This window comes from Artemia franciscana, chromosome 5 (genome assembly GCF_032884065.1).
Source record: "Artemia franciscana chromosome 5, ASM3288406v1, whole genome shotgun sequence".
NCBI classification, from domain to species: domain Eukaryota; kingdom Metazoa; phylum Arthropoda; class Branchiopoda; order Anostraca; family Artemiidae; genus Artemia; species Artemia franciscana.
The window spans coordinates 26,416,239-26,443,815 of NC_088867.1; the positions used below are offsets into that span (position 1 = coordinate 26,416,239).

Below are 27,577 nucleotides of genomic sequence, written 5' to 3' on the forward strand. Positions count from 1 at the left end.
AACATACAATATTGTTGCATTATAGCCATATATCAAACGTTATCATACGAAAAATATAGTTGTATTCCACTCTCTAGGGCTACAATGAAAGACGGGTTAGGGTCACGTTTCACAGATGAAAGTTCCCAAAAAATTAGACTTTTTGGCAAAATGTCTGTTGCTAAACTGTCCTCTAATAACGTCCTTTAACAAGGCAGAGGTCGTAAGATATGATTTAAACAAGAAGTTTTGTGGAAGGGAGTATACATTAAAGCCGAAATAGACAGGAGTCGAAAAGGGGTGTGTGGAGCCATGTTGGTCTTAGGCAACTTGGTACTGCGACAAACCATCACTGGAAGTACTGTTACAAGTTGTTGATCCTTTTTCCATTTTTAGAATTTAAATTTTTTATTATTTTCCAGTGCTTTATATTTATTTCATTAAACACATTTATAATAAGCATTTTTACACTATTTTCATTGAAAACGACTAATTCACGGCACTGATGTTTTTTTTTTTACTAGGTCTGGTTTTTATTTTGTTGGGTGGTCTTTAGTTTGTTTAACTGTACAACGTATTTAATCTTCGTATCTTTTTATAGTTTTCTTTCGTTTTTGAATATGTCGTTAAATATTCGTCATCATAATTCATTTTCGTCATCCTTTGTTTACGAAAATGTTTGAATGTACAAAGCAGTGTATCTTCAATAAGAACAAATCAGTTGTCTCGTGTCTATTTCTAACTGTGAACCTCCATCATTTACAAAGGCTCTTTCTTACAGAAACTTTGAAGAAACATATACAGCTTCTTCAGGAAAAGAGAGATCCAAGATGACAACCTTGAGGAAACATGAATCCTGAACGATGAACACGGAAGGATGCATCTTAGAGATAATTATTCTTAATACTAGAAACCACGTTGTACTTACAAGCGGTGCTAGAGCCACACGAGGTTCTTCATTATTAAGTTTTAAATACTCTAAAGTTGATCACTAAAGAAATGCTATATTTATATGCATTTGGCTCCAAATATTTCCGGCGCAGCACAAATTTGTTGCGGTAGAATACAAAGTTGCAATCAAGTACAGCAAATTTTCCTATCCATACAAAGAGATTAAAAAAAAGTATGAAAGTCTTCTAAATTCAACAAGAAAAGAGCACATTTCCAGCCTTTCCTTGTCAGCCAATATTAAACAAACAATAATGATGACGTCAAGGCCTTCGTGCTTCGCATCGGAGATCCTTTGGAGATGTATCAGATAGAAAATCCATTAGCGATGGTGGCTACAATATAATACTTAATGAGATAAATCAAAGAAGCTAGGAGAAAATTCTACCGGTTAGATCAAGAGTATGTCTACAAATTAATCATGCATATTATATTGACCATCTCAAAGATAAATTAAAGGTAATCCTGTCCACGGGTGTATCAAGAGTTGCACACGGCTAAATAAAAGGATATCGTCACTGCAAAAGCAAATCAAAATTTTAACTCTGCTTCCAAATGCACAAATACTTAGCACCGATATTTTTACTTAAATAAATTTTGTTAATGCAACAGTCTTCCCCCTCCACTGGTGAGAAACATAAAACAAAGCTACGGTGTTAAACGTGTCATAAGAAACCCCCCGGCGACATTTCAAGACACTGACTGTACCAACTTAAGACACAACTCGCTTTTGCTTCTATTTTCATTTTAGAATATTTTTTTAGAAGTGAGGCGGCGCTCTTTTATTAATTCTTCAGATAAAACAAATTTTTGGCTGCTTAGCTAATTTTTCCTATTAAAAGCTGCACTCTTTAATCCCTCCCATAAAATTCCAATTCCCTTTAAATCATTTCTCAGGACCTCTTCCTATCCCATTCCGGGACGACAACAGCTTTTCGTCTGGCCCCAGATGGATGAAAAAAATAGCAATCTTGGGCCATGCTTCATCCTTTATCTGTAAGATGTGGCCTAATCATCACAGCAGTTCTTTTAGTATAGCCCAAGAAAATAGGACCGTGCCACATTGTTCAAAAATATTTTCGAAAGTTAATTATGCAGTGCATAAGCGTTTCTCGTGTTTGCTTGAAAAAAATTTGCCGTCACGTTTATGTCAGAGACATGTGATTCCAGTTGAAAAGTGGGCTATTATTAAAGGTATTAAGGGTTTAAAATTAAAATCTTTGGATATTGATGGGATAGGTGTTTTGAATCTTGTTCCGAATTCTTTTGAACTGGAATCTCATCTCCAACTGTTTTTTCAAATGTGTTTGAGTAGTTCGTGTTTGCCCGATTCGTTCCTATGCGGTAGCGTTACGTCACTTCTAAAAAAAGGAAAAGATCCAGTTTCTTGTAGTTCTTATAGGCCGATAACGATAGCTTGTACCCTTAGCAAGCTTTTTGAACACCTCCTACTACCGTATATCACTAAGCTTGCTCTAAATGATGATAATCAATTTGGTTTTAGATCTTGGCTAGGCTGTCAGCATGCTCACCGTGCTTTGACTTCTTTATTAAAAGAGGCCCATCGCACTCGTCGCGTACTTCATTTCGCAACCCTAGACTTGTCTAAAGCATTTGACAGTATTTGTCATACTCAAGCATGGACAGCATTATGCCAGAGAGGAGTAAATCCGTCGGTAATTCACGTGCTTCGTTTTTGCTACTCCCATTCTTACCTTCGCCTTAAGTCATTAGATAATTCTTATTTTGGTCATATCCCTGTTCATTGCGGTGTAAGACAAGGGGGAGTTCTTTCGCCGTATATTTTTAATGCTTGTATTGAAAATGTATTATCAAAAATATCGACTACGTGCCTACAAGGGCCATCTGATATCTCATATCTGGCTTACGCGGATGACCTTCTTCTGATTAGTCAAACTGAGTCTGGTCTTGTCCGTTCAGTGAAGTCAGTTACTTCTACTTTCCGCGATATCGGCCTGTACCTAAATAACAAGTGCGAGTTTCTTGTTTTCAACGGTAATAATTGTTCAGAATCACTATACTGCGACGGTTTTAGTATTCCTCGTGTTAAATCGTTTCGTTGGCTTGGTATAACAGTACGCGATTCTATGAATGCTCTCCGGTCTCGTGCTGTCAAAGATATTAGTGATAAGCTGAGGCTCGGTTACTCTAAGATTGTAGCAAATCGTGGACACTATAGGAGAAGAGCGCTAACTCGGCTTTACTCAAATTTTTGTGATCATTCTGTGCTCTTCTGTTCTGGTATTAGGCCACTTCTGTTGACTGGTGATCTAAAACGTATTCGCATAAATTATTACCGGTACTGAAAATTTCTTTTATATCTACCTCGTTCTTACCGGAATACAAAACTGGTTAAACAAAATTGTGCGACAGATATTAGTGGTGCTTTCGAAAAATTATCTGCGAAGCTAGCTAATGAAGCGCTTTATAGGCTAGGATGTTTTCATCGCCTTATCCGTCTTTTTTCTGTATGTGATTAAATTTGTTTCTTTTGTATTACTTTTGCTATTTTTCTTTTGTATTTTACTCCACTTAACCTCTGTTTTGTGAAGTGGGTGGTAAATAAAATATTATTATTCCTATTATAAGTTGTTCAGCTTTTGTTTAATATATGGTCCCTCGAACGAGGAGCTAAAACTTTCGTAAGATAATTGACCTAAAAAAGATTTAGCATGTCTCCTTCGGCCTTTCGATATGTCCACGCTTCAGAACCATACTTGACCACTGTCGTTACCGTGACTTCCAACTTCCAAATCTTAGCTCGTAGACTTTTTTGCGGATTCTTCAAAACTTCTCCCAATGTTAAAAACACCCTGCGCCTTGGCTATTCTACTTTTTACGTCTTTTACTACATCCACAATCTTTGCTAACGATACTATCCTGGTAAGTAAGGCTATCCATTTTCTCAGTACCTAATAACACCTCTTTGCAATAATTAATTCCTAGTCTAAACGACTTAATAACATCTATTTTCAAACCTATTCATGTATACTTAACTTTCAAAAACTCCAAAATTCATCCGTTTTTCTAATATATATGTTCGTAAATGATACAAATTTTTTGTCTTCTAACCGCAGATAATGTGAACTTCTTCTTGATGTCATGGCGTTACCATTGGTTGGATAAAACCACCCAGGGGAAAATACGAATTCTTCCTTAAAGTTGTAACCTTCTCGATCACTTTAGGGCCAGAAATGTAAGTATGTCACTTTTCAGAAAAAAGAACTATGCAGTCGATTCCGAGAAAAAATAAGAACACATACACATAACTATTGCTCGTTTAATGAATAAAAAAGCCATATACTAACGAAGAGATTTCGTTGGGAGTGCTCAATGGTTCCTTTCACGCAGTATTATACGTTCATCGTTCATTTCCAGGTGGTAGCAGAACTTCTAAGCTATGTTATCGTTCAACACGAGAAATGCCACGTGCCGAGCAGCGCTTGGACCCTGGCCCTTGGTACACGGCATGACTGTATATATGTGATTTTCGCTATCGTTTGTCTTCAAACCACAGATAATGCGAGCTTCTTCTTGATGCCATGGCGTAACTATAGGTTCGATACAACCACCCTGGGAAAAATATGAATTCTTCCTTAAAGTTGTGACCTATCTAGATCGTTTTTGAAGCCAGAAATGTCATTAATATAGGATCGTCGGTATTTCGAATTTTAGCTGAATATAGATCATCGATTTTCAACTGGGTTATCTTACGAATTCCATTGCCAGGACTCATGATAAATAGCAAATATATATGTGGTAGTCTACGTTTTTGAAATTCAACTGTATATACATATGCTACAACCCTTCCAAATTTCTGTCTTTTATCCAAATCCTTGATTATTTCATAAAATTTTTGTTTCGCAATTCGAGCAACGAGATATCTTGAGTGGACTGCTCTACAATAAATTCATCATCATCACATACAATATGCGCTGCTTCTTTAATTTCTGGCCAATCAGGGCTGCAAGTCATAGTCATATAGTGAGAATTCACATGACTGACACATTTTTCTTGATTTTACAGCTCTAGATGATATGAGCCAGGATTCCCTCAGATGTATGCCTATATTTATTTTATGTGGGGATGGCTGATAGAAAATAAGTCTTTATTTCTGGCTATCAAGTCGAATCCACATTGAAATAGTTGTCTAATATACAGCGTTTTTATTAGCAAACAGGGAAAATGGATAATTACGGTGCAGACTATGGTGGACAACCTCATTTCCCAATTTCCAGTTACAATTATGTTTATACGTGTAGCCAATAAGTTTTTTAAGGATACTTAACTCGACTACACATCTAATGGTGATAGAAAACCGTTTTCTTTTCAAGCAAATCACCTCGCGAACAGCAGGCGGGACAACAAAAAGGCCATTTTCGTCCGGTTCTTTCAGAATTTCATTGAAGAAGAACTGCAAGAGGCATTTGTGAGGTTCATTGAAGAAGAACTGCAAGAGGCATTTGTGAAACATCTTCAAAATGGAGGGAACAATTCTGCATATTTTTAGATGATAAGTCCTTTATGGGCCTATTGGTCACTTTTTGTTAGATTTGCACTGTAACTCAAGAAAAGCAAGAATTTGAACGTCCGAATCACAGATGATTTTAAAATACGGCTTACAAGCTACAGCACCTTTCTTTTCTTTTTTAATAATAATTGATAATTTTTTTTTACCTGATTTTACCGATAAACGAAAAAGCGGGGAAACACCTTCAAAACATTAAGCGCCCTTTACGAAAATCGAACCATGCGATTCAACATATGAGAGATTTCAAGCTCCTATAAACAAAAATATGGATTTTTACATTTTTTAACCTGAAGAAAGATCACGGGTGCGTGTTTATACGCTTGTCTTTTTTTCAGGGATGACCGTATCGAACCAATCGTCCTAAAAAATTGAGAGAGGGCTCATTTGAACGACTATTACATTTCTAGTGTTCCTTCTAAGTGACCAAAAAAATGGACAACTAGCACCCCCCCCCTACCAAGCTTCTTTTCTTCCAATGAATTTGGAGATAACCATTTGATTTAGCATATTTGAAAGGTTCGCCAAACGCGCCTCTGGGGATAACATGGCAACCTCAGGCCCCCAGGGGAGAGGGATGCAAGTTGTGAAATTTGCCCCTTGACTTCATATTGTGTTTGCTATTGGAAAATATATGAATACTTTTCGGGGTGAATTTCCCAAGGGGAGGAACGTTTCCAGGAGGATTTTTGCACAGGGAGGCGAAAAAAGTAAGCAATGCGATCCGTTTGAGGGGGCTACCCTTTCCCAAACCATCGTCTTTACGCTAAAGTATGACTTGTTGGACCAATCCTTTAAGTAGACTCCTCACACACTAGGACCATTTAAATGGAACAAGAAGCCCAACAAGTGAGGGTCGACGAAATGGTAGCCCCTTCACATATGGAATAATTTCTGTTCGTTCAAGTTTTAATGTTACCCCTCATTTTCAGAAAAAAAAACTTGTAATTTTTTTTTTTAAAGCAGTACTTTATCTTGATCTACTTCTTTTTAGGTTTGACTAAAAAGGAGGAAAAATGTCCACATTCCCCAATTTTATTTGGAAAAGGCGTGATTTAAGCATTACAAGTAAAAGAAAAAGGAAAAAGGAGAAACTACGGACATTGTACCAACCTGACAGACATATTTTTGATCAATGTATCTCTTCGCAATATTTGGCTGAAAATCTTGAGACTCCAAAAATCTGAAAAAAAAAACAACCACAAAAAAACAAACTAATATTACCATTAGTACATCTCTCACTTGTTCAATCTCCTTCCTCATAAAAACCAATTAGCAGAGTAATTAAGAGCCAAATACAACTTAAGATGATCAAGCAATACTCCCGATGCCTTCTAAATGTATAATCGATTTTTCCGAAAGTTGGAGGATAGCGCACTTGACCAGAGATAAATCAGACTGATGAAATAAAGTAAATTTCTTCAAACATTGAACAAGGCCGTATCTAGGGGGGGGGTAACGACTTTGAACCCCCCTCCTAAAATTTTTTTTGCCTCGCAAAAACGTGACGAAAAGGCCGATAAATAAACTTTTGATACATTAAAATTAAATTTGAAAAATTTAACCTCCCCTCTCCCCAACAGAATCCTGGATATGCCCTTGATGGCGAGTATATGCTGCATAAAAGAAACGCAAAGGACAAATGATAGCGAGGCCATACCTAAAACCCTTCCTCTTCTACGGTATAAAGATTCGAATCTGGTTTGTTCCATTATCTTTTAAACATAGGGGAAATTCGATTCTTGTATGAGATTCAGGTGATTCTTCTATAAGTCAAAAGGGAATAAAACAGCTTTGATTAAAAGAAAAATACCCGCTACAACCCCATATTAGCATGGGAATAATTTGGCATTTTGTTTTACTGAATAATTATAATATCTTAGTAATCCGTGGAAATCCCTCTAAACCAGTTATTGCTTTTTATTATAAATGAAAAAATGGGATGTCAATTTACAATCGATTTCCTTTATTCTTTCTGTTCCATTTCCCCTGGGGATGATTTAAATTGAAAGCTTAGTCTACTTTATATGTCTAGGTATAATAACAGATTTCTGGTTGCTATTTACTTGAGATAAAGTGATAAAAAAAAGTAGATTTGTTCCACATACATTAAATAAAATTTCTTTTAAACATCCGTGTTGGATGACCAGCATAAATAATAGTTTAGAAACTTAGAAACAAATAGACATAAACAACAATGCACAGGTTAATGTGATCATTTTCACGAAGTTAGATTCTTGTCAATTTTTTTTTAGCTCTTTGGTGATTGAAAATGCAATGACTAATAAAATAAATGTTGGATTTCCGATGTTTGTGAGAAAAAATGTACTAAAGCTTTAAATATATATAATTTTATTGATTAAATCATAAATAAAAATATTTAAATACATACAATAAGAAAAAATATTATATATATATATATATATATATATATATATATATATATATATATATATATCCTAAACCCCACTCACTTACATATTGTTTTATATAATCACGCTGGGATAAATGGGCTCAATTAGGTTTACTATCATTTTGTCACGATACCATTTCAATTTGTCTCATAACTTACTAATTTTCTTGTATAGGGTCTGGATCATCCCTGTGAATTCAGTGAATTCAGAAATTTCCGTCAAAGAAAGCAATGCTTTTTAAAGAAACACCTTTTACTCTTTCATTTTGGTAAAATAGATGAAATATACGAGTATGGTATCAATAATAAGCGATTACTATTATAGGAAGGACATGAAGTTTTCAGGGAAAAACATTGTTTAAACCTGCGGGTGGTTATTGGAGGCATAGGGTGCTTCTTCAAAGAAGCATGATAACAAGCCACAAGGCTCCACACTCAGTATTTGTCAATAGATCAAATCGGTAATGTCAATGAAGAAAAAGTCAGGGGGACACCTGACTTGAAGAAAAAGGTCTGAATTTTGGCAACAATATATACATCAAAACAATCTACTTGTAATGTTGAAAATTATAAAAATTATTGAGTTTAATGCTAGAAATATTAGGAAAACAATATTTACATACAGCTGTAAAAGCGAGGAAACATCTCCTAAAAAGGAGGCAATCTTGATGAATAATTACACCATCAATTCAACACATTTAACAACCCTCAAGCGGACAATTGAAGCATATATCATCGTAGGCTTCAATTTGTTTAAATTAAAAATGAATTTTTTTGCGGGGAGGAAGAGGGGGAGAATGAAGCCTCAAAACGTGAAATTTTTTGTCCAAATTCTCAATAGCAAATCCTTCAAATCAATATCAAAAGAGGACATTTAGGAGCATGCAATATGGGCCCTAATAGGTGACAATATCCCCTATCAAAGTTTTTAAAATAAAAAGTATCGTGATAAAAAAGTTTGAACTTTAGATTGACAGGTTGGTAACGGTGGGGGGGGGATATAAGCCTCATATATTTAGGATTATAGTTCATATGATAATAATAACAAACAAAAAGAAAAAAAAATATTGAAAGGAAAGTGAAGAGCGTAGAGTTACAAGATTAGAGCTAAGACTTAGAAAAAAAAATGAATTATCCTGCAAATGGAAGGAGCTCTCCCCCTTCAACCCCCGTCTATCAAACTGTTCCCGTCTTGAACTTGTTTTTCAGCTTCAAGAATGAATGCTTTAACTTTAATACAAGAGCAATGTGAAACAAGCTCAGCCTTTTTTTTGTTGCAGCGCTTCGAGCATATTTAGTTGTATTTGCTTTGAAAAATAGATTTTTCAATTCAAATGTTTTGAAAGGCTATTTGTTAATGAAACACTTTTAATTCATCATCTGATTATATTATTTGCGCTCAAAAATCCTTTCGGACAAGAAAAGTCTTACTTAGTGCAAAGAGGGAGGACTAAGCGAACGTCAGTCGCTGAAGTTAACTTCAGCTCGTTTCAAGTTAAAGCACTGATCTTTAATTGCATCTTAAAGAAAGAAAAAAGGTTTAAAATTTCTGTAATTTTGCATATATACTTGAAAATTACAAAGTTCAAGCAAAAATTGAAGATACTACCTACCTAAAACTACCTCTTATATTGAATGGCACATTTTTCTTTCTTTTTAACTTTCCACTATGGAAAAGTTTAACAGATTTTGTACCTTTTTGTTCATGTCTAAACTTAAATCAATAAATTATAAAGTAACAATTGGCAATACGTTCCGTCCCTATCTTAGTGCATAGAGGCGTTTCCAATGTAGGTTTTGAATAATAATAAATACATTAGAAGGACTGCCAGATTTAAGCACTGCAAGGTTTGAAGCAAAGTTATTAATACTACGACGTTCAATTTTATTTTTAGAACAAAAGTTTCAATTTTAACTTTTACCTTTCAATTTTAGAGTAAAAACTAAAAATACAATAAAATATTGAGATTTCGTCAATCTAATAAAGATCCTTGATACAATCTTTTGAATGTCTTCTGCTATTAGGACAATTTTATATTTTTTAAGATTTTAAGATATTCTGCTAAAACTTGTTTTTGCAATAATAAGCTTGTTTTTTCGACATTTTTTTAATCTTATCGTATCTACTACAAAAACTCCAGTCAAAATACACGAATAAAATCACCGGAAAATAGCAGTTTATCTTATTATCTAAATCATGAATATTTTTGAAAAGACTAAGGTATAATGGTACCCTCTAACTTACAATGAAAAATGCTGACTTGGCCTAGATTGGCACTATACCAAAAGTGCCCATATTGAACATATATCCCCCTATTTTAATACAGTAAATCAATTTTACCCCGCTATTGTAGTACCGCCATTCTAACAGCAAGTTTTTTTATTAGGAATGCTGTTTAACGCCTAAAAAAGCTTGTTTGGGGAGGTCACGCTTCAATGTAAGTCCTTTTTAGGAACACAAAAAGGGGTCATTTTTTTCAAACAAACAGTTTTTCAGACATCCAAAAATTCTATGCATAGATGGTTAGAGCTAGCATTTTTTTCAATATTTTTGATACAACAATTACTTTTGGAACATCCCAACTCCTTGTATTCGATCCAAGCTTTTTGGTTATGGAAAAAATTTACACTTTTAAAGCAAACCAAAATAATGGTTCTAATCTCCTGTCTATCAAGTCTGGATGTCTCAGATGAATTTTCTAATGAAAAAATAGAACTTAAAGACACTACAGAATAACCTCCTATTCCTAGAGTGATCAAATTTCTCATTTTGGATCAACAGAATAGAAAAACACAAGGGGACCAAAGCTTCCCAAAACCTTTTCAGATATATTAGAAGAGGGCACCGGAAACTTAGCCTTTATCACCAAACTTTGTTATCTCACTGGTCGCAAGTGTCTAAAAAAAATAAGCCAAAAATCTCATAACTTACTCATCCAAGAACCAAACAAAACCAGTACCATCAAGAGGTGCTACAATTATTGAACCAAGAGGAAAATTTTTGGAAGTCATTGCACTAAAAGTTTCATGTTTGGACTTTCGGTTAATTTTTTTGCACATTTTTAAGGAACAATACAAGTCTTACATCTTTCTGGGTGTTTTATTTTAAGGTGTAAGCTGGAAAAGAGCATTACCTGAGAAAAAACTCATACACTAACTGAAGGTGAGGCCAAGCAGCTTCTAGAGTAGGTTCATCTTCTTCTGGGTCAAATTCAGCACCATTTGGATTTGTTGAAGGAGGCAAAGTTCGAAATAAATTCGTCGCAAACTGAAAATATGTCCAATGAAATATACATATATATTATACTATGTTTATAAGTGACCAATAATTGTGTATTTATTTATGTATGTATTTTTTCTTCGAAAACGGCTCCACATTTTTTCGGAAAAATTGGTATGATGAAATATTCTCACATAAAAAAAACGATCTAGATAAGTTAGAAGTCCGTGAAAATTCGTTAAGAGCCTTAATTTTGGTTTTTAAAAATGACGTCATGTAATATTTTAGTACATCATACAAGCATTTCTTATGAGATCATAGAAGCATTTTCTTATATGATACCATGCATAGCATAAATAAGATTGTTGCGTTTCCAACTCATCAGTTATTTATATAATATAATGTCTGTTGGAAGGCCCAAAAACGAGAATTTGTAGTTGCAGTTACTATAAATGTTAATTTTTTGGAACCAACCCCTGAACTATCAAACGTGATAAGACGTGAGAATCTACAACCAGGACCTTCAATTGCGACAACAAAAATTGTCTGAAATAATAAAAATCCAAAAGCGTGTTAAAAATGAAAATGAAGAGCAAAGACACTCGCGGCAGCGGCGTGTCAAAAATGAAAATGGAGAGAAAAAGACACATGCATTTAGAAGGCATACGACACCGAGCATGTGAGCAAGTCAAAAATGAAAATGAAGACCAACCTGGACCACGAGAATCAAAACGTGTCAAAATTGAAAATGATAGCGATGATGATTGGGTTTGAGATTTTGACATAGATAAGGTCATCAATGCCTACCATATATTCGAAAATCAAAAACCTGACCAGATAAATCGTTGGAAGAAAAAGAAGGCTTTATCCCACCACCTGAACAATTAAAAGAAACAAAGATTCGGCGATATGTCTTTCATAATGACAAAAGACAAGCCGAGGCAAAAGTTAAAGGTCCAATAAAAAAAAACATAATTTTACAATGGAACAACTTCTAATTTGAGGTCCATTTGGACGTCATGACATCAAGAAAAGGATCCAACTGTTTGTTTTTAGAAGACAAGCGACCATGAGAATCCATATTTAGAAGCCTGCCGCGTGACAGGACCCAGCAGCGAAGTTGTCGGGCTCCCGGTACTGTATATATATACATATATATATATATATATATATATATATATATATATATATATATATATATATATATAACCAGACTGCATTATACAATACAGTCGACTGCACTACAAGATATAGCAGCCAAAATTTGACAGTACATGCTAACGAGACTAATAGCGTAAATAGCAATAACAACTGTTACAACAAATGTATTACTTTTCTTTTATGATACATTTTTTATAGGTTAGATATTTCACTAATACCATGCCATTTTCTAACAACAGAAAAAAAAACATTGTGTTTTTGTTGAAAATGTCGGGTAAAGTTTTGTAAATTCATTATATATTTATCCATTTTATTCCGTATTATATTTTCTTGTCATCGGATGTCCGGTACTAGCTGTGTGCTATTATGGCAATGAAAATACTTTATTTTGTTTATATATTCATATTTGAACTTAGTTAAATAACCTTAGTTAGGTTATAACCAAGTTCAGTATGCTTGCAATAAGTTACGTCCAAACTCAACAATTTGCTATTGATTCATGTAAGTTTAATAAGGCGGATAGCTACAATGACAAATTTTTTTGAAGAATGTATAAATGCAATAAAAAACAAGAAATTATACAAGGATAGAACCCAAACCATTTTGACTCATTGATCACAACTTCATATAACACATACCCTATTCTATTAGAAATACCTGCACACAGGAAAAAGTGTCTTCTTCCCCCTCCCCTCCGAGAAGTACATATGTACATCCTCCCCTTGGGATTAAATTTTAACCAACAGAGGAGACATCTGCTACCTCACGATATGAACAAAATCAGGAATTTGCCTATGAAAAATTAGTCTGTGAAAATACTTGTTTTCATGCCCAAAACATTCCACAGCAGTAAGCCAAATCACCCTCTTAGATTAAAAAAAAATCCCGCAAATAGGCAAGATAATACTTATACTGTACAATTTTAAAATTAATTTGATCAAAGAAGGCCTAGAAGACTGTGAGTGAGAAGAATAAGCATGATTATCATGGACATATCAGCCAGGTTGAAGAAATAATCATTCTAGGAAAAATAGTGCAAATAGTTTCTGAAAAACATTGCGCAAAATATTTAATTGATGCCAAAGTTTCCCCTTCAAGAAGAAAAAAAAGATCCAAATCCTGGGGACATAACTTAAGTTCAGATAAAAACAGTTTGCCCCTCCAGAAAGAAAAAAAAGACCCAATTCCTGGGGGTATAATATAAGTTCAGATAAAAACAAAGTAGGGGAAATTAACAGAAAAAGGAGGTAAAAGAAAGTCGTTTTCTTTAATGCGAAATTCAGACGTAGAGTGACCTATAGACGTTAGGGAGAATATAAGGATACGCGGTATAAAGGGAAAAAAGCAAATTGTTGGTTCCCAAAACAGGATAATAGCTTCAGTGATAATTTTTTATCTTCAACTGAAATACGTTCATGTGTGCTATATATATATATATATATATATATATATATATATATATATATATATATCTATATATATAAAAATAAGTTGTCTGTCTGTGGATGTGTGGATGGATGTGTGGATGGATGTGTCAGGTGACGTCACCTGAAAAAACTGGATTAGGTGACGTCAAAACTGAAAAAACTAAAAAAAGGCAAAAACTACAAAAAAAACTAAAAACTAATAAAAAAAATAAAAAGCTAAAAAACTAAAAAAACTATAAAGGTAAAAACCAATAAAAAACTAAAAAAAAAACTGAAAAAACTAAAAAAAGGCAAAAACTACAAAAAAAAACTAAAAACTAATAAAAAAAGTAAAAAAGCTAAAAAACTAAAAAAACTAAAAAAGCTAAAAAAAGGTAAAAAACTAAAAAAAATAAAAAATAAAAAAAAACTAAAAAAAAGGAAAAAACTGAAAAATAAGCTAAAATAAAGGTAAAAACCAATAAAAAACTAAAAAAAAAAAGGAAAAAACTAATAAATGACGACACTCAAAGAGAAAGCGACCAGGACAAAAAACTAAAAAAAAAGGCAAAAACTACAAAAAAACTAAAAACTAATAAAAAAAATAAAAAAGCTAAAAAACTAAAAAAACTAAAAAAAGGTAAAAAACTAAAAAAACTAAAAACTAAAAAAAAACTAAAAAGAAAAAAAAACTAAAAACTAATAAAAAAACTAAAAAATCTAAAAATCTAAATAAACTAAAAAAGAAAAAAAAAGGAAAAAAATAAAGGAGAAAAACAAAACTAAAAAACGAATGTATATACAGACCGGTACACCGGGATACAAATGACGACCGGGACACAGGGAATATAAATAACGACCGGGACACAGGGACACAACTACAACGGGGACACCGGGGGAAACAGGGGGATATAAATGACGACCGGGACAAAAAAACTAAAAAGAAATAAAAACTAAAAACTAATAAAAAAAACTAAAAAATCTAAAAATCTAAATAAGCTAAAAAAGAAAAAAAAAGGAAAAAAATAAAGGAGAAAAACAAAACTAAAAAACGAATGTATATACAGACCGGGACACCGGGATACAAATGATGACCGGGACCCGGGACACAGGGAATATAAATGACGACCGGGACACAGGGACACAACTACAACGGGGACACCGGGGGAAACAGGGGGATAACCTGACAATCTATTTATATGCAAAGACAATGGGACAGCAAAGAATGTTGTATATTCGCAAGTTTTACGTAGTTAAAACCATATATATATATATATATCTATATTCACAGGTGGGACATAGGGACACAACTACAATGGCGCGTAACTATTATGGCGCGTAACGACTTACGCGCGCGGGGGGGCTTGGTGGGGGCGCGAAGCGCCCCCACCAACTAGGTGTTGGGGTGGCGCGAAGCGCCACCCCAACAGCTAGTATATATATATATATATATATATATATATATATATATATATATATATATATATATATATATATATAAGGCGATAAATTACTGATTTTAACTGCGATGTATTACACATCTGATAAAGCAAGACCCTGTTTCTTTTTTTCCCATGTTCCTGCACTTAAAACACAAATATCCATGTGGTTTGTTTTTACTGTGAAATATAGGATTTTACGATGATCCTACAACTGCAATCTGCACTGAAAAGACAATATGTTATACTCACTGGATTGATTAGTTTCAGATCTGCCAATTTGCCGAACCAGAATCATGATAGTACCTACACGTTCTCTTATGTTCTAACTCGGTACATGAATAAAGCAGAATCTCAGCTATCGAGTTAACATAAACCTCTCGACTCACTTCGAGACATTTTAACATCAAAACAAGAAACGTTACAAATAACATACATGAAAAATTGCACAGGGAAAACATACCTTAAGTCTATTTTAGTACGGACTTGAGTAAAACCGACCTTTAAAACACAGTTTTCGATCGTCAAGCAATTGTCGCTTATTTGCTCTTATTCTTGTCTCTAAGGAGTATCCTAGTAAATATACTAAATTAAGGGTTAGCCAAGGTCTTTAAAACAGAAACATTAAAATACACAAACATTATACTCTGTTTATTTATCATCTGAATAGCTCATATACAGCGTCTGTAATAATCACTTTTTTGAGTTGAAGTATATTCCACAGTAATTTTTCGCTAAAGAAAGAAATGAAATTTACTATGATTGAAAAATATTCCTAAAAAGGCGAGATAATAATAGCATAGAAAACTAAAGAAAAACGCACCATATTGACTACTTCGGGATAAACAGCTTCAGTGATAACACCTCTTTGAGTGGAAATATATTCCAGCATTTCCGTTAGAGCTGCTCTTTTTACTTCCTTCCATTTTAAATCACTTAATGGATCAGATACAAAGTCAAATAACACACAACATTGGCCTAATTTCTGAAGGAATAAACTATCACGCTCGGCTGGTCCTGCATCTGAAACACAAAAATAATACCATTAAATCTATTCAATTTATTGTTTTTGCCACGCTTTTAACCGATGCTCTATCCATTCAGAGCATTGTTGCTCCTTATTTTTAGTTGAAAAAATTTGTTTTTTCATTTAATTTCTGAAATTTTTTGAATAAAGACATTTTTTTTATTTTGGCTCTCCGCACATGAACAATTAAACAAAATTTGCATATTATTATTTTTTTTTGGCTTAATGGCTTTCTCTTAGTTTTCATCGGAAGATTTTGAGAAAAAGGGAATGGGAGAGGAGGCCTAGCTGAACTCCAATATTTTGGTTACTTAAAAAGGCAACTAGAATTTTTAATTTTTAGCGAACGTTTTTATTAGCAAAAAAAATACGTAACTTACGAATTAACTTGCGCAACGAACTTCTATATTCGTATATTTTATTACGTATATGAGGGGGTTTGCCCCCTCGTTAATACCTCGATCTTTACACTAAAGCTAAAATTTTGTCCCATTTCTTTAACAATGACCCCTGAATCAGAAAGGCCGTAGAATAAATAGTTGAAATTACTAAAAATACTTTAGCGTAGAGAGCGAGGTATTTAGGAGGAGATGAACCCATCATATGCGTAATAATGTATGTTTGTTTTAAGTCTTAATGCTGATCCCTACTTTCGGTTGAAAAAACTTTTTTAATATTTAGTTTTTCATTGTTTTTTTTTTTGTTTGTTTCAAATAATGCTAGAAAATCCAGCATTCATGAAAATTCTCTTCTCTCATGACAAATTTCTCTATGGAAAGATCCGCCCATACAACCCCCCCCCCCAAAAAAAAAAATACCCTGAAAACGTCTGTACACTTCCCAATAACCATTGCTATATGTAAACATTGGTCAAAGTTTGGAATTTGCAGCCCCTCCCCCGGGGACTGTGAGGGAATAAGTCGTCCCCAAAGACATAGTTGTTAGGTTTTTCGACTATGCTGAACAAAATGGATATCTCAGAATTTGATCCGTTGACTCTTGGAAAAAAAATTAGTGTGGGAGGGGGCCTATGTGCCCTCCAGTTTTTTGTCACTTAAAAAGGGCACTAGAACTTTTAATTTCTTTCAGAATGAGCCCTCTTGCGACATTCTAGGACCACTGGTTCGATACGATCACACCTGAAAAAAACACGTATTTTTTTTAGATAGGAGCTTGAAACTTCTACAGTAGGGTTCTCTGGTACGCTGATTGCGATTGTGTGATTTTTGTTACGATTCTATTACTTTCAGGGGGTGTTTTCCTCTATTTTCCGAAATATGGCAAATTTTCTCAGGCACGTAACTTTTGATGGGTAAGACTAAATTTGATGAAACGCATATATTTAAAGTCAGCATAAAAATCTAATCCTTTTGATGTATCTATTAGTATCAAAATTCCGTTTTTTAGAGTTTCGTTTACTATTGAGTCGGGTCGCTTCTTTTTACAGTTCGTTACCACGAACTGATTGATACCAGACAGATACATTAAAATGATATTGCTATGTATAATAACAACATTGCTGCGGTTAAGGAAAGAAACGCAGGTAGCGTTTCTAACTTAAAGTCTCCTAAACTTAAATTTTGTAGATGAAAATACCCTGAAAACGTCTGTACACTTCCCAATAACCATTGCTATATACCTAGACGAATATTTTAGCAAAATTGGAAATAGGGTTTTATGTTTATTTCTTATTTATATAAAACGTTTGTGACAACGAACTATAAGTAAGGAGCTTCGATAGCAATATTTACATTAAACGAATTGAGTTTTATGGTGATTAAGATTATATAAAATTTAGAACCATCCAAAAGTTACGAGCCAGAGAAAAACTACCCCATTTGCGAAGAAAGGTCAAATACCCCCAAGGAGGGAAGTACTTTAGATGAAAATGACGCCATCAAAATTCAACACATGAGAGTCTTGTAATGTGAATGTTCAAGTTCACATTTACAAAAAAGCGGGTTTTTATTATTTCCGTACCATGGATGGGGACTGTAAAGTCCAGTGCCGTATATCATTATCTTTAAGTAAAACAGTTCAAAATAGGGATGATACCTTTTTATTGACAGTGAAATATAAAATTATTTAACTGGATATTTCGAACACATATACAGTATTCATCATCAGCAGTAAAACTAAAAGGAGATTTGCCTTGGCTGTTGCATTGAAAAAAATAAGAGCAATAAACTATATGTAATTAGTTTATTAGGTATAAATTCTGTTTATTTTTATTCATGTCTTTTAGTTTTACTGCTGATGATGAACACTGTATATGTGTTCGAAATATCCAGTTAAATAATTTTATATTTCACTGTCAATAAAAAGGTATCATCCCTATTTTGAACTGTTTTACTTTCGTCATGGAAAGGCAGTGTGGTCTTCGAAGTTATCTATATCATTATCTTTACTATAAAAACTTCATCGTGAAGATTGGGGGGATGAAGATGGGAAGCCTACCTTATATACAGAATAGTTTACGTTTGCTTTAAGCTATAATGTTGCTCCCTACTTTTGTTTGAAATTTTGTTTGTTTGTTTAATAAACCAATAAAAGCCAGACCACTTTGGAAAATTTTTATCTTGAATTTACAGAGAATATGCTAATAAATTACGCATAGTTTTCGGGTGCCCCTACGTAATTTCGAGCAATAGCTAAAAATTTCAAGCACAGAATTTTCAACACTTATGCAGATGATTGTGTATGGTATTATTTGTTTATGCCTAATGTAGACCTTCTACGAGCAAATACCTTTCATTAGGCTTTTATATAAGTTTCTAGAGTAAATTGATTCTATTGATTCTAACATTCTTGGATGCAAGGAGATTTATAGGCTACCCATTAAATAAGCAGTTTCCTTAAACTGTTTCATCCACTCATTTTCTTTGGCAGAAGTTGAGAAGAGCCAGTCTGAAACACCGCATCAACTTGTATTTAGACGAGTCAGACAAGTATTGATTATGCTTCGAAAATAGTCGGAAGTTTTTTCGTTTCAGAAAAAATTAGCCCCATTCTTTTATTTGGTTTGTGACTACTCTGCGTCTTACTAGTACACATCTTTCTCTGATCACGAGCCCATTTCACCAAACGGCTGTCCCAAGGGAATTCGGATAATTCCAAGATAATTCAGTCCCCATGAGGCTTTTTTTTATAACTCCAACAGTACAAAATCAATAAATAGTAACAGCTTCTGAACGAAACTACTAAAAGATATAAACGAAAGGTTACACTGACTTGCTCATAAGAAGAAAATAGGGTGCCTATGACTAAGCCTACTATTCTGTTACGTCTTTGAGCATTTGAGAAGACTTCTATTCAAAATTTTTTTATTGTTTGTTTTGTTTTTTTTTTGGGGGGGGGGGGCAACTTTGTGAAAGCATAAAAATACATACGGACATTAAGAGTATTTATAAAACAAACCTCTAGGGCCAAATGCTTTCCCCATTTGCCAACTTGTACATCTGGCATTTTAAACCTGCGACAATTATTTCGTCTTACGATACTCTCAGAAAATAAATTGAATATCTGTGTCTTCATGTAGGTATCCACATTTAAAATCTGCTTCATATGGTTTATGATGGTAATATAAAATCTTCTGTATGGGGAATATAATATCTTCTCTGCAAATGGTAACCAGTAATCAGCAGAGAATGGTTTAGGTATTGCCTCTTTCCGTGTTGTAGAATTGAAAGATCACGTGTTCCAGCAGCAGTACCATAATTGGTGGGAAAATATTGTAAAAAGGAATTAAACTTTGCAAGTAGGAATAAGACAAGAAGCCAAATCTTTGATGCCGGTGAAGGAGTACAAAATAGCATAAGTGCCGTTAACTCAATCTAGAATTTAACAAGCATGCGTAGACCAGAAATCTGATCAAGTAATAAAATTCAGAAAAGCGATATTAGCAGAGGAAAAAAAGCTATCCATTCATCCCCGTTCCACGCCAATCAGTTGACTTAAAGACCGCATTTAGAGTAGGTGGAGTTACAGGGTTTGAACAGCGTTTACAAGCCACATTTTTGATGTTGGTGAAGGATTGCAAAATAGCCTAGGTAAAATATTCATCTAAAATATTCCTTTAAGTGGATTTGTCTTCAAAGCTCCAAAATGACAAGTGAAATGTAAGTCCCTTTGGGTTAAGCTTGAACCTTCTTCGCTTAGACACAATGAAGTTTTATTTTCAAAGTTACAAAAAAAAAACTTTAAAAAACACATAACAATTTGTTTATATTAATCTGTGTTACTAGGTTTTTACGAGTCGAAAAAATTTGGGGGGAGGGAGTCAAACCCCCTAGCCCCCCCCCAGAATACTGCCTTGCTCAGTGTATTACTTTTGACGTTAGGCCTAGGCGAGCAGATACGATGGAGTTCTACTTCAAATGCTCCACCAGAGATTCTTAGACTAAAGCCAAATTCAACTCTGATTGCTTCTCAAACCCCTCATAAATTTATGCTGATGTTGTTTCTTCTTTCTTGCGACTTTTTTAGACATTTACCAATCATGGGATACTTTATGATTCTTTTTCGGCAGTGACTTGGTCCCCAAATAGATAAACCACCTGTATGATTCCAGTAGTGCATATAATTTTCGTCCTAGAGCTTCTTCGTCCTAGACAAAGATTTGACTTTGTCAAGAATCCTTGAGCACCAACAGTATTTTAGTAAAAAATATTTTCAGTGAACTTTGCCTCTTTAATTTATGTGTAGCTACGTTTACACTTTTTTCCACGTGAATATAGCGACTACCCACGTACATTATTTGAATCTGCTTCGTATTCTAAATAGTCACCGTGCTCTTCCACTTAATCTGCGATCCCTTTATTTTGGTTTACGTGACCACATTTTATAATTCTTTGAGTTTCTAAGATGGGTTTGCCTTTTCTTCAGCAAATGGTACTCGTCATGGGAATTTACTGTCCACTCTTCTTTTTAAGTGCATTGCGAGCATCTTGACAAATGTCTCAGTATTGGTGAACTCGGTCGCCATACTGATCTGTGTGCACTAATAATTCAAGCTATGCAGATGGCATGGTTATGTTAATTACTTGACCCACGAGACTTACTTTGTTACTCAAAACTTGTAAAATTTACACTGCCGTTGGGAATATTCCCTGAAGCTCCGTAAAGACTAGGTGTATAACGTATTTGCCCATAAGCCTCTCGCGCTTGTGATCCCACCAGTTAGATTATGTGGTAACGATCTGTAATTCTTGAGAGAATACAATTACCTTAGTTATACCAATATTGAGCATTGGCTTGGTGATGGTTATATTTTCCATTCTTTAAGGTCGGTTTATTTCAAGAGCAAGTAGCTGCTTTGATCGCTTAGTCGTTGCACAAGAGATATTGAAAAAAATATTTGTTCTCATTGTACGAGCTTTTGGGTTGTCTCTTGTTTACAATGTTTCATGGTTTACGTCATCTAAAGCAGTGTATAGTAATTCCTTACGATTTTTGAATAAGTTGCCTCACATTTCTACTGCTACTGAGATGTTTCCAAAATTTCATTTGCCGAAACGTTTCATCACCTCCATGTAGCTAGGACACTAGCTCTTATTCTTCACAAAGCTTGGTTGAGCACCAATATTTTTCTGGTGGTAACCTTAATGACAAAAATTTAGGAACCCCCTCCCACCCCTCACAGAAGGTGGATTAGATCTATATGTGGGCAATCAAAAGCCAAACTAGGAAACATGCTCTTGCTTACCAAAAATTTTGATCATAGAGATCCGATAAAGCCCTACTAATAGATATCTTGATGGCAAAAACTTAGGTATCCAGAGTTATTTAGAATCAGGAACTTGTTCAAAAACAAGTCCCGGACACTTTCTCTTATTTTCAACCAAGTTGGTCAAATTTTTCCAACTTCAAATGATACTTTATGCTCTGTTTAACAGTCCCATAACCCCAAAAAATCTCAAATTTCTATCTTTCATAGTTAAGAAGCTACAGACCAATGATCATAAAGATAATGACAAAACAAAAGAACAAACAAAGTAGTCTAGCTCTGCAACCGAATTTCCGTATGTATCTAATTAATTTTGTACAAAATAGAAAAGAAAATCAAAACTAAGTTACCTTTAAGAGGAGGGAGCTTCTGGAGTTCTCGATTTCTACTGACATTAAACCTTGAAGAAGATTGTCTCCGCTCTTTTTTTATGGCTGGACTTGGTGACACTTTGATTTTATTAATTGGAGTAGGTGGAGGCGGCGTACTGGCTCCATTATTATGTCTGGGAACAGAACTTGGTGAACTAGGACTAGTTGACATTTTTCATTCACCTATAAAAAAGATCCATTAAACAATAAGTAAGTTTTTGATGAGTTGGTAGGAGGTAAAAAAAAACTCTACTTCTTGAGATTTGATGATATACTAAGATTTTTTATTTTTTTACAAAACTTGATTGCTAGCAAAGATATAAAAAAAACCAACAAAGGTTCATTCACAGTCATTTCGTTACATCAACTCCACACAGGCGCCCTACGTGCAAATAGCTTCTTAAAAAGCAAACAGTGACGGTCCAGTGGAAACTTTCAGAAAGCGTGAGATTTTCTTAAAGTTTTGATAACTGAAAAGGAATGATGTAGCCAAAAGTCATAGGTTTGATAATTGAAAAAGGAGCTTGTTTAACGTTAAGTGTGCCATTTACTCCATTTTTTGGGGATAAGTCTCCTGGTCAAAAGAACCAAATACTTTGCTATGAGAGAAATGGGATAGAGGGAAATGGGCCAAAAAATTTTTCGGTACCTAGTCAGATTGCAACTTAAAGCTGTATGTCCTTGGACTAAGAGGAGTCTAATGAAAAAAAACGTCCCTGGGAACAGCCCCCCCCAACCCCAGAAAAAAAACAGTGGGACTAAAAAAACACAAATTGGAGGCCAATGTCCTCCTTTGCCCTTTTCTGCTACGATCCCCCTGCAACCTCTATGGTATTGGATCAAAAAATTGTCAGATAGTAATTTTTTCAGAAATAGTGAAAGATCCTGCAAATGGGCCTCCACGTTCAATACCCTCCCTCCCCCCACAAACCAGGGGCAATTGCTCTAACCTACGTAAATAACCTATTATTCATTGATAGGTTTTAGTAGAAAAATGTTTGGTCTTAGTTGTCTAAGCACCTAGGAGCTCTTAGAGATCATATGCTAGGCCAATAGTCCCTGAGTTTTGCAAGGATATGCTATCGAAACTTCACGCATACCCGAGTAAAACAGAAGACTTTATGTGCCACTACAAACCTAAGACTGTGCCACAGCAATGCGGCATTCCCTGCTATTTTGTGGCACAAAACAACAAATTTGGTCCAGAGGGCAAACTCTATGAAGTGAAGATTCTGAGATGGCACGCCTAGCAAGCTTGCGAGCCAAAATAGAGAGTTTTCCTATTCCAGTTACAGTAATGCAGCACGATGGCACGTTCGTTCCTAAAGATGTGCACAGTCCATACAAAACAAAAACATGTACATTTGTATATAATAGCACATCAGTTATTAAGGATCACGTTGGTTGGATCTTTGTGTAGAAGGGGGGAGGGGTCTGAAGACACATAAAATACATTTTTAAGCCCACAATTTTTAACCCACAATTTTTAAGCAATCCTATGTGAGCCTCCAGATGAATATAGAAGAGGGTTGTTTTTTTTGGGGGGAGGGGGGGGGGCAGAAAATAATCTTTGATCTCCCTTTGCTCCTGGGAATACTTTTGAACAAGCATGTACTATGGGTGGGGTGGGATGAGAGCTTCCCTCTTAATATAATATTTAACATGAAAGATCACATTCATTTGCTTACCAATACAATAGGCTGAGAGGGAGGAGGGCACCATGAACAATGTCATGAAATTTTACAGGGCAGAGAGGAGAACTGCTACCAGTAGCTTTGTTATCACCGAGATTTAAATGGGAATATTTCTAATATTTCCGTTTATGTACATTTTTTAATGTCTTCTTTTTCCCTCGTGGAAGTGAACTCCTGGCTCCCCTGACGGCATCCATGGGGAACATACTCTTAAATAGAGTTAATCGAAGAACTTACCTTGAGTACCGAAAAAATCATGACTATATTTATTTTATTTCAATTCAGACTGTTCTTCGAATAAAAACTGGAGGGGTACAGGTTTTCAGGGATAATTCTTATTCTTTGTGGACTGTTTGACCAAAATGAAACTTTAATGTAAAAAAAGGGATTGGTGGTTAGTGTAATAGCCTGCCTCATATTTAAGAAAACATTGGATCAACCAGTTCACAGGAGCAAACTGTAAGTAAAGAACCGACACCACAATAAATGGAATTTTGATTACAATATGCGCAACAAAAAATTTTTTGTTTATGCTGGTTCTAGATGTCTAAAAATGATATACAAATAACAGTTCAATAGGGACAAATCCTTCTATCTGACAGTGAAACAACAACAAAAATCGCTGGATATTTTGGTTTTAAATACAGTGGCTATCTTCAGCAGACAATACCTACATCAAAAATGAGTTTTAAAGTTGCTCATCGTTGCCATTAACACAAAAGAATTTCCATAAGCTTAAAAACAGGAATTAAGCTCCTCTCAAAAGGAGCGCGATCTTGATTGAAATTAAAGAATGAAATTGCTACAGAAAAATAGTTTATTCTAACAATTTGGCCTGAATAGGACCAAAATGTAATCAATCATTGAAGTGTACCTATTTAACCCCTCAGTCCAGAGACCATACTTACATCCAGTACACCCTTTGGTATCGGGAAGATACCTAAGCCCCATATTTGGAAAATCTTACTATACATAAAAAAGGAAACGGGCCTTTTTTTCTCAAAACATTGCTCAGCAAAGATTAGGCTTGAATTTAAAGAGTTGGAATTGAAAGGGCAGTCTCCCACCTGCCATATAGGATAACCTTGAGTATGGTAGGCTACTAAAACCAAGCAGAAAACAATTTTATTTATTCACGTGAAAGTAAAGAGCAACAGTAAAATTTAAAACGAACAAAATAAAAAGTCTTTAAAGTTTAAAACGATCCATATATGAGGGGGACTGCCCCCTCCTTAACCCATCGCTCTTTATGCTAACGTTTGGTTTTTAGCCTTGATGCTTTACGAACGTCTGCTCAATCAATGGCAACAGGATTAAGATAAAAAGTAGTTTTCATAATACCTCAAAATAAAAGAGCTTAGATAGTGCATTTGCTTCAGACAAAAAAAAAATTTAGAATGTGCATTTGCTTCAGACAAAAAAAAATCTGTTCAAAGGTTTTAAAAGGCAATCAGTAAACAAATATTGGAAATTATCCATTCATAAATACTTTCAGCATAGAAAATAAAAAAAAATTGCATACACAGCGAAGTTTTAAGGAGGGAGCCAGCCTCCGTCAATTACGAAAAATTTGTGCTCGCTTTTATGTTACCGTTACTCTTTATTTTCATTTGTTTTTTTTTTAATTCCAGACCAACAGACAAAAAGACTGGGAATGTAAAAAAATATAGGAGCTTAAATTTCGTCTCTCCAATCAGCTTAAAAATGTTGTTCACAACTTTCTTGGCCATGTGGACCCCTTAGTAGAAACCAAATTTGAAAGAAATTTTGGCTTGGGAAACTAGGTTGAAACTTCCAGGGAGTGTTGATGGGTGGGGGTAAGAGAACCTTGATTTTGAAATGGGGAAAAGGGCAAAGCTAAATCATAAGGCACAGTGCATATCCAAGTCATCAAAATAACATGTCTGCACTGTCTTGTGAATGATTTGGGGGGGGGGGGGTTGAAACCCATAGATAGTGTTAGAAAAGGAAGGGCTATTAACATTATTTTCACAATTTATCTCTACTTTTTTCCACTAAAACCCCTTATGGGAATTAAAATCTATTCACATCTAAGTAGCAAGGTATATTAAAAACCCATGTGTTGCCAGTTTATCAAAATAGAGTGTCTGCAACATCTTGGGAATAACTTGGGACATCAAGTTGAATCCAAAGTCTAGAAGTAACAAGTTGGATGATTCCCACGTTAAAGTTCCCATTTATTTTCTCATCTCAAATCTGATTTTACCATGATGTGGGTATGGCACTTTGGTACTTGTCAAGGCATGCTACAGTGCCTAATAGGTTAGAGTGTCCTGGGATTCAGATTATGTTGAGGCAATATGGTTTAACCTTCATGATAATGAAAATATGGTGGTAACAATAGTAGGCTGCATGTAAAGAAGTCCATCTGTCCCAGATAACCTTGAAACTGAAAGAACGCAGTAATGAATTTCAAATGTAATATAATAGTTGCCGGTGGCTTCAATTTCCCAACTCTTGTTTGGAGAAATTGATTGCCATTTGATTCTTCCCAGCTAGATAGGGGTGGTCTGATGGTAGGAATCCGTTCAGGGAGTGCCTCCACGACCTGTCTCTATCCCAGATAGTTGAAAAGCCTACTAGGCACCGAGTGTTCCAGAAACGAACCTTCCTTGATCTTGTTTTCTTTAGAAATAAAGATCAGCTACAGAACAAAAGTTACCAGCCACCGCTTGGCAAAAGTGATCACACAATCATTGAAGTCAATCTAGCCTTCCACAAGATCACAAACGACTACATGAAAAGGACCTACACCAACTATGCAGTGGTCAGAGAAAGGTTGAGCGATGTTGACTGGGGAACTCTGCTACAAGGTTGTATAGATCAACAATAAGTCAGTTTCCACGAGAGGTTAACTAAGCTTCATGTAATATATACATTAACAAAAATCATACCAAAGCCCAAGACACTTCCTTATATAACTCCTCAGATATGCAGAGAACAAAACCGGAAAAGCCAATACTGGAAAAAGATGATTATACAATATACTCAGAATGGAAAAGATGATTATAATCAATTTGCAAAGACTCGAAATAAGCTTTGCAATCTTACTAAGCCACTCTATTCTAAATTCGATTCCATACTTGCAGAAGATAATAAGAAAATTCCAAAGCCGTTCTGGAATTACATATATAGCAAAGATCACAGTAAACGTTCAGTGAAGACTCTGAAGACAACTAACAGGACTTAAACTACTGACCAGCAAGAAATTGCTGAGTAACTGAATGCACAATTTGCATCAGTTTTTACTAAGGAACCAGGTGGCCCCCTCCCTCCCTCTGCAACTTTTATTGTACCAAACCCTATGCTGCTTATTATCACTTTCCCAGAATCTGTCAAGCAAAGACTTGGGGCACTAGATGCTAATAAGTCCACAGGACCAGACAACATTCACCCAAGGCTTCTGAAGAAATTGGCAAATGAAACCTGTACACCACTCTGACACAGATTTCAAAAGTCCCTTAAATCAAAGACAGTACCTGCAGACTGGAAGAGCATACACATAACCCCAATATTTAAAAAAGGTGCCATGACAAAGGCAGAAAATTACCAGTCCATCAGCTTGACTTCAGCTGTAGCCGGAACCTTGGAGCATGTAGTTTATGCAGAAATCCTGTCACATCT

General features: G+C 34.9%; 1 protein-coding gene across 1 annotated transcript in view; it reads right to left on the reverse strand.

The window, feature by feature from the left end:
* LOC136027175 (serine/threonine-protein phosphatase 2A 56 kDa regulatory subunit gamma isoform-like) overlaps positions 1-27,577 on the reverse strand; it is a 73,252-nt gene that overhangs the window by 37,334 nt on the left and 8,341 nt on the right. Inside the window, exons 2-5 of the mRNA XM_065704181.1 lie at positions 22,218-22,421; positions 15,939-16,138; positions 11,024-11,157; positions 6,590-6,659 (exon numbers count right to left, since the gene is read on the reverse strand). Coding sequence (XP_065560253.1) covers positions 6,590-6,659; positions 11,024-11,157; positions 15,939-16,138; positions 22,218-22,410 — 597 coding nt within the window. The 5' untranslated portion in view covers positions 22,411-22,421. The remainder of the gene's footprint in view (positions 1-6,589; positions 6,660-11,023; positions 11,158-15,938; positions 16,139-22,217; positions 22,422-27,577) is intronic.